Below are 18,083 nucleotides of genomic sequence, written 5' to 3' on the forward strand. Positions count from 1 at the left end.
TATTAATTATTACCATCTCAAAATGAAAATAATCCCCAATTCCGTAGATATGGCTTAAGCAAAAGATTTTTTTTTTAAATCAGAATTCTGTCATTTTAAGAGTTAATAGTGGGTCATCTTGTTTATAATAAATTAGAGGAAAAATAATTAAATGCGTACCTTTTCCATTTACCAAATTTGTTATTATTAAAAAATAAAGACGGTTGAGAATAAAACTCTGGCTACCCTGTACATTTATTACATTTTTATTATATCTAACAACAGAGCCTACGTATCATGGACGGTCAATTATCAGTACTTATGCCAAATACATCAATATCCATTTGGTTAAGCTCATTCATTTTATCGCGTAATCCACAAGCTTGTAGGGTACAGCCGAGAGTCATTGCTTTGGGATAGAAAAACATCAAAATTCGTTGGCCAAGATAATCTGATAAATTGATTGTTTTGACAGTACCTCGAAGTCAATTTACAAGTTTAGGTTATTCTATTATTGTTACTAAAATATAATATTTTTTACAATAAAGTTTAAGAGATAAGAAAGTAATGAAATAAATAGTAATCGAAATAGAATAAAAGTAATCGAAAAAATATTGAAAGTGAAAAATCAAAACAATTATTTATTTAAGACGACCTGTTTTTATTTATCATGTATATTTCACATATTTATACTGTTTTTAAAAGTTCTCTAATAAAGAAAACTAATTACATCATCAGGCTTTTTTGAAACAAATATATTTCTTAGACAATATCTATAAACACCAAATAACAGAAATAGTACTTATCTGTACCATTTGAAATGATATCTTAAACAAATAAATGAAGAAGTTTGTTAAATCGTCCATGTAAGGATTAAGACAATAGTAATTTATTTATTTTATAAAAGGTTAGGCGGATTGCTGTAAAACCGCAATACAGAATCGTCCCTTTACGTTTCTGTGCTTCCGAAATCAGACCTTTTAATAAGGTCCTTTGTTTCGAACTAATTGGTCGTTTAATGAAGTTTCGATTCGGTACAACGACTCGTGCCGTCACAGTTGAAACATAATTTACAGAAGATTCTTCATTAGGTAGATAATTTGTGTGTTTTTTCCGATGGCGGTATTCAGTGAACAGTATGTTATAAGAACATTTATACTATCAAATCGATTATGTTTCGTGATTCAATTGACCACATAAATTATTTTCATTTAATTAATCTTTAAGTAAGATATTGGTCGAAATAAAAAAGTCAGTGTCACGAGCGGGATTCGAACCCACGACCTTCGGCTTAATACGCCGCTGCTCTACCACTTGAGCTATCGTGACTCCACTCGATACCAACTTCGCATCTCAACACTACCTTTTGAATTCACCCTCCTTTTTGCCATTTTTCAAATTTCTATTTAGTTCTCGGCGACAAATGAAATGGCCGCGGAGAGCTTTAGTGAAGTATTCTTTATTTTGTTTATTAAATCGATTCATGGTCCGATTGACCAAATCAATTCTTTTCAATTAATTATTTATCTCGACCAATACCTTATTTAAAAGGAGGGAAAATTCAAAAGGTGGGGCTGAGATGGGAAGTTGGTGTCCGAGTGGATCGAAGTCACGATAGCTCAATTGGTAGAGCAGCGGCGAGTATAGCCGAAGGTCGTGGGTTCGAATCCCGCTCATGACCTGACGTTTTTATCTCGACGAATACCTTATTTAAAGATTAATTAATTGAAAAGAATTTCTACTATCGTTAAGAATTTCGTTGGTGCCCATTGACTTAAATTTATACAATTTTTCATTACCATTCATTTGCCACCACAGGCCTAAGCATTGAAAGTCACTTAATAGTTTAATTTGACTTTTTTCTTTTGTAACATCTTTTGTTAAGGTCTTTTGGCACTCATTATATTAACCAAATGATATTCAGAAATAGATATCAAGAGTAAATAACTGTTCTTTTTAATGCTAGCGGAAATTGCATTCTACTGTTTCAATATTTCTTTAACTGACCATTCCCAAATTCGCCTAAAGTTTTGTGTTAATGGTTGAATTCCAATCCCTGGAACTCTTAATACGATAGTCGATTTTCAAGATATTGCACTTTAAGAACAAGGGATAATTCCGAGCTTCATACAGGTAATACTCCATCGAAAGGAAAATTGTATATTGTTTTAGATGAAAACTTGTCGCTACTTTTTGTCAGTTGTAAGAAAATTCCTGTCTATCACATTACCTCATGCGTACACAAATCACGCACAAAAAATTTTGTTACACTGAGCTTGTTGCAGAGAAAGTATTGTTGAACTATGTAGAAATAGAAATAGAAATATGTAAGTGAGAGGGTGCTATGGTTTACATATTAGAAACCGGTTTTCGTTCTGATGACCTATCACTCTATTTTATTTAAATCAATACGCAGAAAATAATGATACAATATAGGAATAGTGTGATGAAAATTCAGTTGTAATTATGATGAAACATACATAAAGGGGATGCACTAGGTTGCTTTATTACGTAATAATCTCTTAATTGCTTAACCACCACGCACTCCTTGCCATATCCCACGACCTCCAAATATTGAATTAAAGTTTAATTATTTCATTTCAGAGAAAGCGCTAATAACTCGTGTTTGATTTCCTTTGTGCCTAGGGAACGAGGTGGATCTCCCACGGTTTGGCGTTTATAGCACGGTACCTCCCATATGAAATCTCAAATATTACTTTGTATAAAGCAAAAAAAATCCTGGGAAGGTTGTAGAAACTTGAGAAAAATAACGAGGCGAATTGCTTTTCAAACTTTCCCGAAATTGATAATTATTATTTCTTAGGTTGAAAGAGTTAAATTATTGAAATTTTTATTACATTGATTTGTTATTTAATACTACAACTATTGTATTAAGTAAATATTTTCGATATATGGTGAATTTCTTCTTTGAGTGTCTCATAAGAGAAGGCTACAGCACTCCTTCGCACTGAAACCTTGTCATTCTTCTTTCACTGAGAAGGTCTCAGGGCCACTTTGGCTTCAATCGAATTGGAAAATGTGGTGGTAATGTTGGAAGTGCTAACTGTTACTAGTAGATAATCGTGAATGCTAGTGATTGATGAAATTTTTTAAAGGGTTTTGTTGAGGTGTGTAAGTCGTTATGAATACTACGATTGAAACATAAAAGGGAGCATTTATAATTTGACGGATAATTTTATTTTGAATTGACTGGAGATGTTGGGAATTGGAATCCTTGGGTGAGCTTCACACTTCACAACTGTTCGCTCAGAGAGATCTTATCATTGTCTTATAAATTAAAAGTTCGTTTTCAATGTCTGATTTTGATCGTGAGTCAAGTAGTCTTTTTAATAATTTGTAACACCGGTTTGTTCTTGTCGTTTCAGTATTGTGTTGGGAGTCGTTTATTTATAGAGAGCCCAAGATAACGTACTAGGTTAGTGGTAGGCAATGGGGTTCATACTCACTGAGGGACATACTTTTACGGAGGATGAAATTTACCTGTGAGATTTTTGTTAGGTTGATTTTTTATTGTTGTGATTTACTGTTCATGTTTGTGTCTTTGTTTATTTGTTATTGTTTATTTTCCACTAACTGAACCATACTATTAATTCATTCAGGTGTTGTTGTGAGTTCGAGTGTGTACGCAAGCGTCTGAATTACATGTAAAAATCAGCGAATGTATGGTTTGAAATATTAACATGTTAAGAAAATCTGCAGTGTATACCAGTAATAGAAATAGGCCAAGTATGTTTCCCTGAGAAACACCCGCTCTAATACGTAAATAAAATGAAAATCTCTCTGACTCGGCAAAGTCGGTATCTCAGTACGAAATTTAATTAGAACAATTGTATTAATTAATGACAGATTATTTACTCATTTACTTAATTTATGACTACTAAATTTAATTTGTAATTTTGTCGTTACCAATAACTTTTGGACTGCCTATATTTGCTGGCTGGATCTATCAGACACATGTCACCATCTGCAGTGATAATCTGTTTGATTCATGTAAAGCCAAGCCTTATAGTTCAAGGTTTTTTATGGTGATCGTCGGTCCTTTTCCTTTGAAAATGTTATGTAAGGATATCGTTGAATGGTATAAAGATTTATTGAATTGTTGTTAATTTATGTGTTTATGAGTTTTTTTCGTGTTAAATGTGTTGTATTTGCATATTATCATGTTATATAATGTTAATTTTTCATCTGTTTTACTTCATTTAGTAGTTTCTTGATTGTGTGTATTGTGAAGGGTTCTTGTTTGTTTTCGGTGAGGTGTCTCATATAATTCGCTCTTTCGTAATTGTCACTCAATGATCTTGCATATTCTTTGTATCTGTATTTTATTTTTACAGTTTATCCGATGTATTTTTCTGTGTTAGAATGAAATAGCATGAATGCAATTTGTGTCAACTTGGTTGAGTTTATAACTGTTTTTGTCTTCCTAAATACACTTATTTTTCTTATTGTTTTTAGTATCCTACCCATACTTACTTGTGTTTATGATTTTCAGTAGGTTTTAAAATCATTTATTCCTTAAGTTCGAGTTGTTTGTTTGTTCGTTTTTCCTCGTGTGTGTGAATGTGTCCAATTTATTGTAGGTTTTTGTGGTTTGGATTTGTTTTTTGAAATGTAAGTTGTGTTGTAGCAATATACAATATTGAACTTTCACAATATACAACAATGAAGAAGTCTCAAAAACCATAGTGACGGCACTATAGTTTTTGAGACTTTTTAGTTCATTATTGTATATTGCTTTTAGTCTGCCTATTACGCATTTTACTGCTGGCATTTATTTCGGTGTATAAATAAAATGAGAATAAATCTAGTCCTGCACTTAAATGTGTTATTACCTACTTACCTGGTGTTATAACCTCACTTTTTTATTAGTTTCAAAAAGTGATAAATTATTTTTGTTTGATTTGAAATGATGGCTTTTACATTAAGTGTTTTTGTAGATTTATCGTTTCCCATCGTTTTTGTGTGCTTATTCACGCTATCTGCAATGAAGGGATTTAAAGTAGGGTCTATTATAAAAAATCGCAGATGGCGGATATATTTTATTGTAGCAAAACATACCAATTTTGTTTTTGTTTCCCTTGAACATAAACCGCCGGGTTATCTTTCTTTGTTTCGAACAAATACCAAAATGATAACTATTTTCCAAATATTTTTTTTGTACAGTGCACAGTAAATCTCATGGCACTTTAGGTAATAGTTTTGTTAAATTATTTGTTGCGTTTTTTAAAATTTCAGTGAAGTAATTGAGGGGAGGCTACGCACGTGAGATCGCCTTTTTAATGAAACTTTTGCGGTGATACCAGGCCTAAGACACCTGCCCGAGCCTTCTTCTCATTGAATGAAAAAAATTAAGTAATTTAAATAAAATTTTTTTTAAACATGTCTTTCTTTCTTTTTCTGCACGTATTTCAAGGTAATTTTATATCAGTCGATCCGCTTATGTTATATCCGTCGGATGTATATCAAAAGTTACAAAAATCAACAACAGTTTGCGTAAATTAGGCCTAAAACAGTTTTGTTTAAAAAACACATAAATGTATTCGTTTTAAGCATCCTTAAATACATTTAAAGTCTTTAAGTATGAATATTTATAAGAACAAAAACATAAACGGTTTTGGGCTGGATTAGCTCGGATTCAGTGGGGACAGTCTTTATTTATCGATGTTCGGTATTCAACATAAAACTTCATAACTTCTTTTAATTCTCCACAAATTCAGCTTTATTACAACAAGCTTATTATTTCTTTTTTTGCGTATGTCAATTCAATTTAGAATAAATATCGTTATAATTACGAAAAATAAGGATGAACTCAACCGTACTTCTCAGTTTTATTTTTATATCTCCGGGTGTAATTTATTTACGGAGACCCGTTTTAAGCCGTTACTTGTAGGAATTTTTCTAATAGTGTAACACAGGACACCAGAGAAACAAAATTGTCCCTGCAAATTTTCTAAATTTTTATACCCTAAGTTTAAAAAAAGTCGAAAATTGGTAGATAACCGTATTTTTTAAAATTATGTAATTACTTTAAAAATTTATTTTCCGGTTCTTTATGCCTCTTGGCAAAACTGTTTTGACCTATATCTAATATTTTTTAACTTAGTATCAACAAACAAGTTTTTTTTAAAAACCGGTGCTGTCACGACCGTGGCCTAAATAGTGACATATTAGTGCAACAATTTACGTCTTTAAAATTTACTATGATGGGATTGGGATTTATGAAATAATATAATAACTTAAATATCGCAATAACAGTAATGGATTATTATTAATTCAGAGTCCAAAGAAGCAAGGGTAGACAGACCAAAATGATCTTACACAATCAAACTGCAGGTTCTAACTCGCTCCTCCTCGAAGAAAATTCCCAATGCGTTTATTTTTGTTTGACATTGAACTTAACTGAATACATTGTAATGTATAACTTGCCTTTCTGTGTTCCAAACTGTATGAGGAAATAAAAATTGTTTCCAATAAATTTTTTCTAGCAAAATGAGATATAAACGGTTTTTTCCACATCTGGCACGAGTCGCAAGCCATTTACTTATTTGGCTGTTATGCTTTCGCGATCTCGATTCTTCCAGAGAGCAATTTTTTGATCAAAAGCCCCCCGAGGGAGAATAAAGAAAAAGCGCCACTCTTTACAAGGGGAGCTGGTTGGTAAATGGTGTCAGAAGGGTAAAACGGGGGCAACGTTTAGCTCGACGGAAAATATGTAAAAAAATAGCTTCATAACTTTACCCTTGTAGATGGTTATCGCGCCTGTATTAAGGAGAGGAGTTGGGCATTGTGATAAGGAATGCGATTATGTGGAAAGACGCGCACGTTTCAGAAAAATTCATTAGCAAGGGAGAAAAGACGTTATGGTGGAAAAGGGAAGGCCAGCCTCGTTAATTCCAAGGGGAGGCTGGATCCGTGTTTTATTAGGGTGGGAAGGGGATGCAACTTTTTGATAAGTACCCCGGAAAAGAGGTAAGAAAATTTAGACCTTCCCTATTTTGATCGTAATAAGCGTCAGGAAAATTTTTCAAAAAAAGAAAAAATTGATTGCAGTGTTGTAGTTATGCAAGCAAAATTTATGATTGAAAAATAATAAAGTGTTAACTCAATCTAGATATAATTCGATTTAGGAATTTATTTTTAAATTTAAGTATTTGTTTAATCATAATTGTCTATTTTATACGAACAGATAAAATTGGGAATGAAATCACTAGGCCTTATGTCATATTATAAGTGATAATTAATTTGAAAATTATTCTATTACTATTCAAATTTAATGACATCACTATGACTCATGTAGTTCTTAATAATTTCCTAATAAAATAAGACATGTAGATTACTTATTGGCTTCCAAACAGCTGCAATTAATGCAAATGTCATCTTAATGTGTTTACGAATTTTTTTTAAACAATTAAACATAATCTACAGATCAATGTTTATGCATTTAAATGGAGCCAATTTAAAAATTCAGTTAAATTTAATTTTACATTTTTCCAAATCGAAAATTTTATTGTTGACCGTGTCAAACAAGAAAAAATAAGCATCAAATTTCTATTTTATCTCCCATAAAATTCCGAGCGTTGATGACTGCTGCTTAATTAAAAGAATAGAATTAAAAATTAATTTTATTTAAATTTAAAAAAAAAAGTAAATAAAAGCGAGGCTCACCTTCCGTTAGTACCTGCTCTGCGATTGGAAAGAAAAAGAGAAAAAAGAAAAGTAAAGTGTGAAGAGGATTAATGAATATAAGTGAAATAAAATAATTAAAATTACTCTATGAAAAATAAGTACAGGATGGTCTATGTGCAAGGCATGATGAGGGTTCCCAGACAGTGCGTTTGTCATTTTTTTATAGCCTGCTTGGTATCTAGTGGTGCTAGTGAATTCTCGCTCCTTACTCCTGGATTCTTTTAACAGATAAATGGGCCATGCGTCTAAAAAACAAAACTAAATTTGACCACACTACTTTTGAAAAACGAGAACTAAAAAGGCAATTTATGGCGAGCGGGCGAATAACGGTGTGGTATTGTCTAAAGCACAATGCAGGCTTGTTTTCGCGGGCAACCGGTAGGCACGTCGAATGCACCCGTACCCGCGCCACCTGCGTGACGACTTTCGATTACCGGTAATTTCAAATTTCATTGAAAACCAAAATACCTATTTATACAAATGATATAAATAAGTTACAAATAAACACTTTATCAACAGAAATACACCTGCAAATTATAATTGTAAACACGATTTACACAGTTTTGTCATAGAGACCCGAAAAACATACGGTAAATACATGAGGTGTTGCTAAAAGGAAGAAAATTGAAATCTAATAAAGAGTACAATGCTCCGTAAAAAGTGTGTTGAGTACATGGAAAGATGTGGCATTGACCCGACTCATCCCCTTTTATTGAGCGTTATTTTTTTCCATATTGGTACATATTGGTGTTTTACACATCGCTGTAACTAGTAAGATATAAATAAACGAATCTTTGCAAATACATATTTATTATACAATAATAAACAATGTGAAATGAAAATCATTGCTTATTAGCTGATAATTATTTTTATCACAACGGCTAATTAAATTCTAGCATTGGTATCAGCGAAAGTAAGTACATGGATACCGTGTGAGCACAGTTTAAACATAAAATGATGTGTACATATAACAGCGAGAAGAAATTATAAAATTAAATCATAGACATAACGGAATGATGTTAATTCAGTATTAAACATGAGTTACCCCCATCAGATCCGGTGTATATTTGTCTAATAAAAGAAATCTGATCCATTGTAAAGGTGAAATGTTGAAAAACGCAGACCAGAATGACCGCTGCCGACCTAATTACAGGTTCATCATCGACGTTGATCATTTGAAAATGTAAATATTATAATAAACTTAAAATTATTAAATAATTGCGTAAAACCAATAAAATAAATTTTTTTAAAATCATTTTTCCTCATTTTTACTATATACATTTTGAAAAGGTGGTTTAGAACGTGTTAACAAAAACGCATTAAATAATTAATAAAATCGTAAAAATTATTAAGAAACTTGAGAATCTTGGATTTCAAACATAAAATATCTAAGGGTCAATGGTTTTCAACGGTTAAGGCGTTGACAAGGCCACTCATCACTGAGAGGTTAAGATCCCTCCGAATCCAGTGGCCCTCCAAACCGACATACATTACAGATGTACATTACAAATGGGCGTTTTTTTAAAAACACGGAACTCTGAAGGTAAATATAACCTCGTAGACGAAATATCCTTGTAAAAAAATAATAAAAGATATAAAAAAAATTAAATCACATATATATTTATCGTAGTAGTCATATTGGACCATATTATTTAATTAATTATTCTTTTAATCTAATGTCTTTATTGATATGAAAAAGCAAGAGTCAAGAGCGTGAAAGTGGTTAGAGAACCGTCGTACTGAGAAGAAAATAGAAATACAAAATAGAATTCGTGATCTACTAGGAGGCCTCTGGCCTCTCTCTGATAGATCAGGGGGAGTCACCCATCTTGTGCCTGAGCGACTCCGAGGTTGGGCTCTAGTCGGGTGCCATCGACTTCTTTGGTCATTTCGACGCCATTACGTTCCGTAAAACTAGTCATTCTCACACTCACTCATACAATAATACACACATACTCCTTTGTACAAACCCAATCACACATGCACATCCTCTGTCTAGAATCCGGGTCGGAGGGTACTCGATATTCCGCCCCGACCCGGCTTAGCGGAGCAGCGGTTGAGCCTTGAAATAATATGCTGCACCGCCGCCCAGCATAATCCTATTCTAAGATAAACTAAATCTAAACTTTAACCTATGAAATAAATACCTTACTATATACAACCCATTATCCCAATATCTCTTAAAAACTTAAAAAGTTTTCCTTAAATTCGCTGCCTTGCTCGAGCAATCTCCTATAATCCTGCGGTATTCCATTTCGGTCCCTATACGGGGCCAGAGCTGCGACACCCCTCCAACACGTCCGACACCGTGAGTCTGTCATCTTGGCATGCTGGGCACCTAGGTCGACACGCGCCAACCAACAGGTACCCGTGAGTCGCTTTCCCTTCGAGATATCCCCTCCGGGCTCAACTGGTTGACCGTCGGCCCAACGACGCTTCCACTTGTCTAATATCATATTTTTCACTACTCTCTTGGCGTCGTCAGGTCGAATCGAGGTGGTCTCAACATCATCACTGTTGAGGAACGAGAGTACCCGCTTTCGCGGCCAAGTCCGCTCTCTCGTTCACTTCCAGTCCGACGTGTCCTGGAATCCAGGCTAAAATCACCCTTTTCCCGGCGCGCACAATGTCCGCATATTTCAATTGGATTTTGCCGACCAGTGGATACCGTGTATAGGGGGTCTCTCAAGGCCCTCACCGCGCTGAGGGAGTCAGTGCATATGAGAACAGTTTCGTCCCCCATGCCCGACACCCCAAGCATTGCGCGCCAAATCGCGTATAGCTTGGCGGTGTACACACTGCACTCTCTAGGGAGTGGATGGGAGGAGCTCTCCTCCCGCGTGTACACCGCGCATGCCACACCCGTACTGAGCAGAAGGTCGCGGGTTCTAATTCGGCTTGTGACAATTTCTTTTTAAGCTCAATAAAGACTTTAGATTGTAAGTATAATTAATGATAAAAAATAACTTTCAACTGAATTGAACCAGAAAAGTTTATTTTTTGTATTAATTATAGTTTGAATGAAAACTACATCTAAACAAACTCTTCGTCTTACAGAGCGTAAACTGAAATTAATATTTTTCTCTTTTTGAAGTCGTTCCTTGATATCAATAGCAGTAGAATGTCCATTGGGACTAAATTTGAAATAATAAAGGATTATCTCTCTGGGTAGGATACGATTCAGACCTGATCCATGCCTTCATGAGAAACGTGCAGGATCTTCGTAGCGATGAAAGATCTATCGGACAGTTATTCTGAGACTGTTAACGCACTCTGGCGACATACGCTTGACTTCTTCCATTTTGAAAATAGTAAATCTATTTTTAAAATGGAAAGTCATAAGCCGGTTTGTTTGGGCATTTCTATGAAAGGTTTACAAACGTAATCTTCATCGAGGGTTCCTTAACAGCTGCGCGATATATTAAAAATGTGTTATCAGAAAAAGTTATTCCTTATATGCTACTAATCGGCGACCGTTTTACTTCTATGTGTGTATCAATTTAATGTTTGCTGATAACTGCCCTTAAACCCAAAACGCCCAGTGATGCCAGAGAATTTGAAGGAATAAAGAATGGCGCTGTTGGAGGAGTTCGAAAATATTCCGCAGCACATTAAAAAAATACTCATAAATACAAATATACTATGCAACGTCGAATGAAAGCGGTTATCAACGTAAGAAGAAGAAATGTACTGATTTTCTTCATTGTTCATAGATTTTTTTTCGTTAATATCTTTTACTCAGTTTTTTTAAATTTTATTATTCAACTACATTTTAATTTTTTCTTTAAAAATTCACTAAACAAAAAAAATAAAAATTATAACAATTGCAAGAATTTACTAAATATTCGCTGGTGGGCACTCTTTAATTAAAGCTAGTATCATTAAAATTTTATTAATTTAAACAATTCTTTTGCTATTGTAGTAGCCTTCATAAAGACAATATAAATTTTTGAAAGCTTGACTCTATAAATAGTGATGTCCGCACACTGGATAATAAAATTTTAATTTAAATAGTAAATAATAAATTGTGTATTTTAAATAATGAACTTCGGTCGTTAATTTTTTACAAGTTAATATGGAACTGACACGACAAATTATTAAAACAATTAATTACATTTTATCATGTACTTTATTGATATTGTAAACTATAATAAAACCTAAAACCTATTCATGTCTCACAATTTTATTTCGACTAATCTCCAGTCAATAATTGTAACATTGAAATCTACTTTTGGCCAAGAAACCTTCTGAAATTAATTATTTAAATAACGAAAGACTGTTTGTATCAGATGTTCAACGTGGAACATTTTAAGTTGAGATGCAGGCAAATATTCGCTTCATCATTTTGCGTTGACAAGAAAGCGTTTCCATAAGTGCGCATTCCGTAAATTGCATTTGAAGTCGAGCCCATTTGAATTAGAACTAAAGTTTACGTTTACAATCTCATTATGTAACGTAGAAGTTTACGAATTTGCCGTGTATTAAAATATTTTACACGATTCCATGTTTTTTCGTGAAGCGTCAAAGCGCTTGCATAGATTAAAACCGCAAGACAGATTGGCCGCGCATGATAAACACAGGGGAGCGCCGTATTTTTAACACACACACACACACACACACACACACACAAACACTTTCACTCTTTCTCTTTCTATCTATCTCTTATTCACTCTTTTTTTCAACACCTTAATTGAGAATTCAGGTTAAATTATAAATTATTTTTAAAGTTTAAAATTATTGTTTGACAATATCAATCTTGTTTTTCAAATAATAGCCTGTTCAACTTAACACATTAAATTTTCCAAGTTTAATTTTACAAGGTTTGGCTCGGCACAATGACTGTGTATTTAAACATTGCTTTTATTCTGTATTATTTCGTCTGTTCAGCTTCTTTAGAGATGAATTTTGTTATAGAGCAATTATCAATATATCAATAATATCTTCTAGGAAATTGTGTAGGTTAACTTTAAAACTTCTAAGTTTGTTGAGATGTAGTTTTCATTCAAACTAGAATTAATACAAAAAATAAACTTTTCTAGTTCAATTCAGTTTAAAGTTATTTTTTATCATTAATTATACATACAATCTAAAGTCTTTATTGACCTTAAAAAGCAATTATCACGAGCTGCATAAGAACCCACGACCTGCTGCTCAGCACGGGTGTGGCATACGCGGTATACACGCGGGAGGAGAGCTCCTCCCATCCACTCCCTATAGAGTGCGGTGTGTACACCGCCGAGGTATACGCGATTTGGCACGCAATGCTGGGGTGTGGGGGACGAAACTGACTCCCTCAGCGCGGTGAGGGCCTTGAGAGACCCCTATACACGGTATCCACTGGTCGACAAAATCCAATTGAAATATGCAGACATTGTGCGCGCCGGGAAAAGGGTGGTTTTAGCATGGATTCCAGGACACGTCGGACTGGAGGGGAACGGGAGAGCGGACCTGGCCGCGAAAGCGGGTACTCTTGTTCCTCACGTGATGATGTTGAGACCACCCCGATTCGGCCTGATCACTTTTTTATCTCAACTAAAAACCTTAATTAATTGTAATACATTAATTGGTCAAGCGGACCACGAAATTAGTGGAATTAGTAATTATGTTACCCATGAACCTCCCTGGTTCGTCACTGCACTTCTTTAGTGTGATTTGTCAAAAGTCAAAACTGTTTTGAGCGGAACGTGTTGGTTGGAATACGTGTGAAGGCGTTATCTTTGTTTTTCCTGTACCTTCGATGGATTAAATCTGTTTATTACAGTTCCGGCTGATCTTTGTTTCTTGAAGTTTGTGAAAGAACTGTTGATTATTTAAAGATGCGAACTGCAAAAACTCGTCTTACCTCTTCAGACCAACCGGCAACCCGAGTCTCGTCCGACTCCGAACTTAAGTTAGGAAAGTGCTCAGCTCCTTCGGTTTCGACCGATAAGCTGCAAGTCCCGTATTGTGTTCGGACCTGCTCGAAACGAAGACTACGAGCTCGCCAAAGACGAGGCGGAAGCGGTCAAGGATAGCATAGCCGAAAAGGAAAAAATGTAAGTTCCACAAGAGAAAGAAGTGAATGAAAAGAACATATAGGAAGAGGGTAAATATGATAAGAAACCAATTATGAAAATGACGAAGATGAAGACAGAAGTTGCTCCCGATAAAGTCACGATGGAATGTAGGCCGAATTATAAAATAAAGAAGTAAATTTATAAGATAACGTGAAGTGAGGGGCTTACTGCTATGAAATTCAAGATTTGGAATTATTCCAAATTTTATCATTTTCGGCACCTGTACATACGGCAAACAATTTACATTTGTGGGTTTCTGTTAAGTGTAGTCAATTAGAACATCACTTCTGTTAGAAAATATGAAACAAACTACATGGTTTTATTATTTTATTTCTAGCTCTTATAGTATATTACAATACTATACAAATATTTTTAAAAAATATTACAGTGTTGGGTTTTTGATTCACTGGTATGTTATGGAATAATAAAAAATTTGAAGCAAAAAATCTTAATTGCACTATATGCTACAACTTAATTTTAGCGTAACATAACTTAATTTGAAAATTACGTATTACATACACACGTGCTAACTTTTTTAAAACTGAAATAAATATTATACCGCAAAACAACAAGGTGTGACAAATCATGAAATCGTAAGCCCTAATTTCAAACAAGCTAATTGCGTTCTATGAATTTCTCTTTCCTTTCTCATCTCTCATTTAGGAAAAACTTAAGCAGCGCTATGTATGATAATATTCCTTGACAGAACTAAAAAAATAGATACATTTTATTATTCTTTTTAGTGTTATTAGTACTTTTTATTGAGTTTACCGAAGTAAATTGTGGCATGCCAAACGTGCACAAGTCGTGGAAATGAAATGTTACAGGACGGGACGCAATTTTCATCAAGAACCACAGTTCTTTCTTCCTTTTGATTGTTTGGACGTACCACTCGTTTTGGTACGTTTGCAGAAACAGTATCTCGTTCTGAAAATAAATAATGATTTATTAAAAACTCAAAGTCGAATACGAATTTTACCTGGGACCAGAGGTGGGAACCGCAGTAGCTGATCACGAAAGGCGGGAATAAGAGCACCAGCGAGAATATAGCGTTTTGTAAAAAATCGTTACCTTCATTCTAAACAGAAACAGTTTAATTAAAATTTTCCACTGGGTATTTACAATACAATAATACTTACTGTCATTGCACGGTAAATTCTCACTGATACTTCAAAGCCGTTTACTAGAACGACGAAAAAGCAAGACGCCGAAAAAAAATTGTTGTAGTAACTAACTTGCCTTTAAAAGACAATAAGAAATAACTGTTTATAAGTTAAGATGATAGATTTCAACTTACCTCAAAATTTTTATGTGGAATTTGAAAATGCGTTCATCGAAATTTTCTCTCGTCTTCACCATCTCCTGCAGACAGTTCAGGAAGTGGCCGATGTATAAGGTAGCACCATAAAGAATATTAATGGAACCAGCATCGCTCATAAGAACCACTAGGGAGACAAGCAGTTGGGCGAGAAATACAGAATAAACCCATTCGTTTGGAAATGGAGTACTTATCGGATACAGCCATCTAATTTCTTCCGCGGAGAGACCATAGTTGATTCTAAGCCATTCGGCTACGATCAAAGTCATAGGAGCCAAATAGAAAACTAAGTTGGACACCATGAAACGTTTTAGTCGAGCATCCACCTTTACAAATTCATCGGGGATAATATTTTCTCCGATCATTTCTGCCCACATTTCGTCCAACTCTTCAACCATACGCATAACGAACCGGATTCTCAAGAGGACGTTGAGGTGCCTGAAAAGGATATTCAAGACGGAACATGTAATCTGGAACGCTTCGACTCTCATCGCACTGGTGTCGTCGCTGAATACGTGACAGAAAGAACCAATGATAGACGGAAACAAATAGAACGTAATCGCTGACACATAACAATAAACAGCAAGTGGGTTTTTTTTCCTCGGGTTGTATCCCATCCCACCGATGATGGCGAATGCGTATATACGCTGTGATGGAGTTTGAACGCTCTGGGAAAAATAAAATCAAAATTAAATACCTTCCGGCAGATTCTACTTTAGTGATAAGTTAGTCTAAAGTTCCTCTAAGGGAGACATAATTTATTTTAATTGTTACATACGTTTGTACTAATGTCAGCCGTTGAAGAAAAATGTTTTGAACTAAAATGAACAATAAATTGAATTAATAAATCAAAAGTGTACAGGGAAAACATAAATAGTCCCTTTTTTCGGTTTTGATGTTACTTGCTTTTTTGTGATATTGTCGTGTGTTATCCTTAGGGAAAATAACAAATATACTCTGGTTTAAATCAAGGTTGACAATGCCTTATACAAAAAACAAACTATAATGGTGCTTGTTTCACTGGTAAAAAAAAGAATAATCACAAAAATCACCTTCCCCTCCGTAACCTCTGCCTTCTATAACCACGGCCAAAAATGTGGGGTTAATTAATATAAACGTCAAAATGAATCTATCCAAGTAGTTGGTATTACTTCTAGCAACTCCACAGCTCAAGAAAGGAAACGAATCAATTTGAAGTGATATCAATCAAATTGGTTCAACAAAAATGATAAATCAGTAGACGCTGTTGATTGAAGGCAAATTCACCTGCTAAGTGGATATTTCCCGTGAAAAAAGTCTGGAAACAGCAAGTGACTGTAGACTGGAGTTTGCGTTGGAAAAAATACATATAAAAATTAGAATGATCAATAATTTTTTAGACATGGTACTCAGTGGAATCTTGAAGGGATTAGAAATGATTATAGTCGTTACCAAAATACCAGTCGGCACATTTTTAGCAGCGTTTGAAACATTGATTTTTTCAAAATTAATATTTAGTTATTTTCTTGTTTTTACACCGTACGCTTTAACTACTTTTCTCGCAAAGAATGATAAAATCTGACAAAAATTATTAGACCTAGTCATATTTTAGAAAAAGTCAACTAGAGCTTTGTAAGTAAAATTTGTAATACGTTTCAGTGATGAAGACGCATTTTAAAATATTCGATTGTATATTATTCTACCGGGTATGCATAAAAAACCATTACATTTAAAAACAATCACTTCCTAGATTTTCTAAATAGTAGCATCAACTAATTATTCAATCTATTACTTAAGCATGCTCTACCTTTACATCCACCGCCATTCTTCATGCGAATGAAAATGGATTTCTCCTATTCTAGTCGAACAAGTATTGACATTGAGCATTCTACCGTTAAAGACGTTATAAATAATTATTTGGAATTTCAATTTCATGCCTCCTTAAAGAGGACAAACACGAATACCTAAAAACATTTCGGAGGTGACTGCTAGACTATACGTAGTTATTAAAGTTTTAATGATTAAAGAGCGGACTAATCGAAATACAATCGCAAATTGTGGGTACAACAGTTTTGTAAATAACAATGTTAATACCTGTAAAAACAATATATTTTTAAAGTTATAAGTATATACTACCAACTAACAACATTTTCATTTCTGTGGGCGTTAATTTTACACAATATATTATAAAAAAATTACAATATATTTCCCATTGACAAGTAAAAAAAATTATTCCAGTTCTTGTACATTTTTTAGACCGAGCATCATGAGGAATTTTTAGGTAATACATAAATGATAAATAAAACAATTCACACACATTTTTCCAAAATTAAAGATCCCACACCAGTAACAAATAAATGTGACGTAATTTACAAAATCAATTGTTTCAATTGTCCGGCAACTTACATCGGTATTACATCCCAATACCTGGATAAGAGAGTAAAGCAACATATCTATGAATGCAAAAAACAAACAAAATCCAACAGCACTGGCTACCCACCATTTTGAACACCAACACAATTTCGACTTCACCAATCCAAAAATACTACACAAAAAACAAAACAAACATAAACGTAACTTTTTAGAAATGGTTTACATCAACAGGGATAAACATAGCAACAATTAGAGAACAGACACATGTAAACTCAGTCGCAGCTACGCTATTATCATTAACCAAATTCAATATCGATAACATACATATATCATCATCACATCACAAAAAACATTTCACCTCAAAGAAACCGACTCCTCATATAAAAATGTCTTTCTACACCGACTTCCTTCCCCACCCCTTCAAAATCCAACGTATATAGACATAAAACAGCAATATCTCACTGGCACTCTCAACACGACACACAAGAATGACACAATTAAGCCAGAAACACACTTACCCGATGCTACGCCATGCGACGCTACCCGATGCTACCCGACGCAAATCCAAACTCCGATTTTTCATAAGGTTGCATTACCCCCGTGCACTTCTACCCGATGCTATGCCACGCTAACCTGTGGTTGATGTACAAATACTGAAAGAAATTAATTAT

The 18,083-nt window shown here is 34.2% G+C and overlaps 1 protein-coding gene and 1 non-coding gene across 2 annotated transcripts; both read right to left on the reverse strand.

The window, feature by feature from the left end:
* Nucleotides 1-1,235: 1,235 nt before the first annotated feature.
* Nucleotides 1,236-1,308, reverse strand: Trnan-auu. The gene has a single exon. It is a non-coding gene; the product is annotated as a tRNA-Asn (tRNA).
* Nucleotides 1,309-14,087: 12,779 nt separating this feature from the next.
* LOC106674366 lies at nucleotides 14,088-16,952 on the reverse strand. The gene is made up of 6 exons (XM_014407013.1): nucleotides 16,847-16,952; nucleotides 15,040-15,728; nucleotides 14,882-14,981; nucleotides 14,722-14,820; nucleotides 14,514-14,669; nucleotides 14,088-14,450 (listed from the first exon to the last, which is right to left on the reverse strand). Exons 1-6 carry the CDS (start codon nucleotides 16,862-16,864, stop codon nucleotides 14,391-14,393), a joined length of 1,122 nt encoding a protein of 373 aa, XP_014262499.1. The 5' UTR covers nucleotides 16,865-16,952; the 3' UTR covers nucleotides 14,088-14,390.
* Between the last annotated feature and the right edge of the window lie 1,131 nt (nucleotides 16,953-18,083).

Source organism: Cimex lectularius, unplaced genomic scaffold (assembly GCF_000648675.2).
Source record: "Cimex lectularius strain Harlan isolate CLEC.00 unplaced genomic scaffold, Clec_2.1 scaffold65, whole genome shotgun sequence".
Taxonomy (NCBI): domain Eukaryota; kingdom Metazoa; phylum Arthropoda; class Insecta; order Hemiptera; family Cimicidae; genus Cimex; species Cimex lectularius.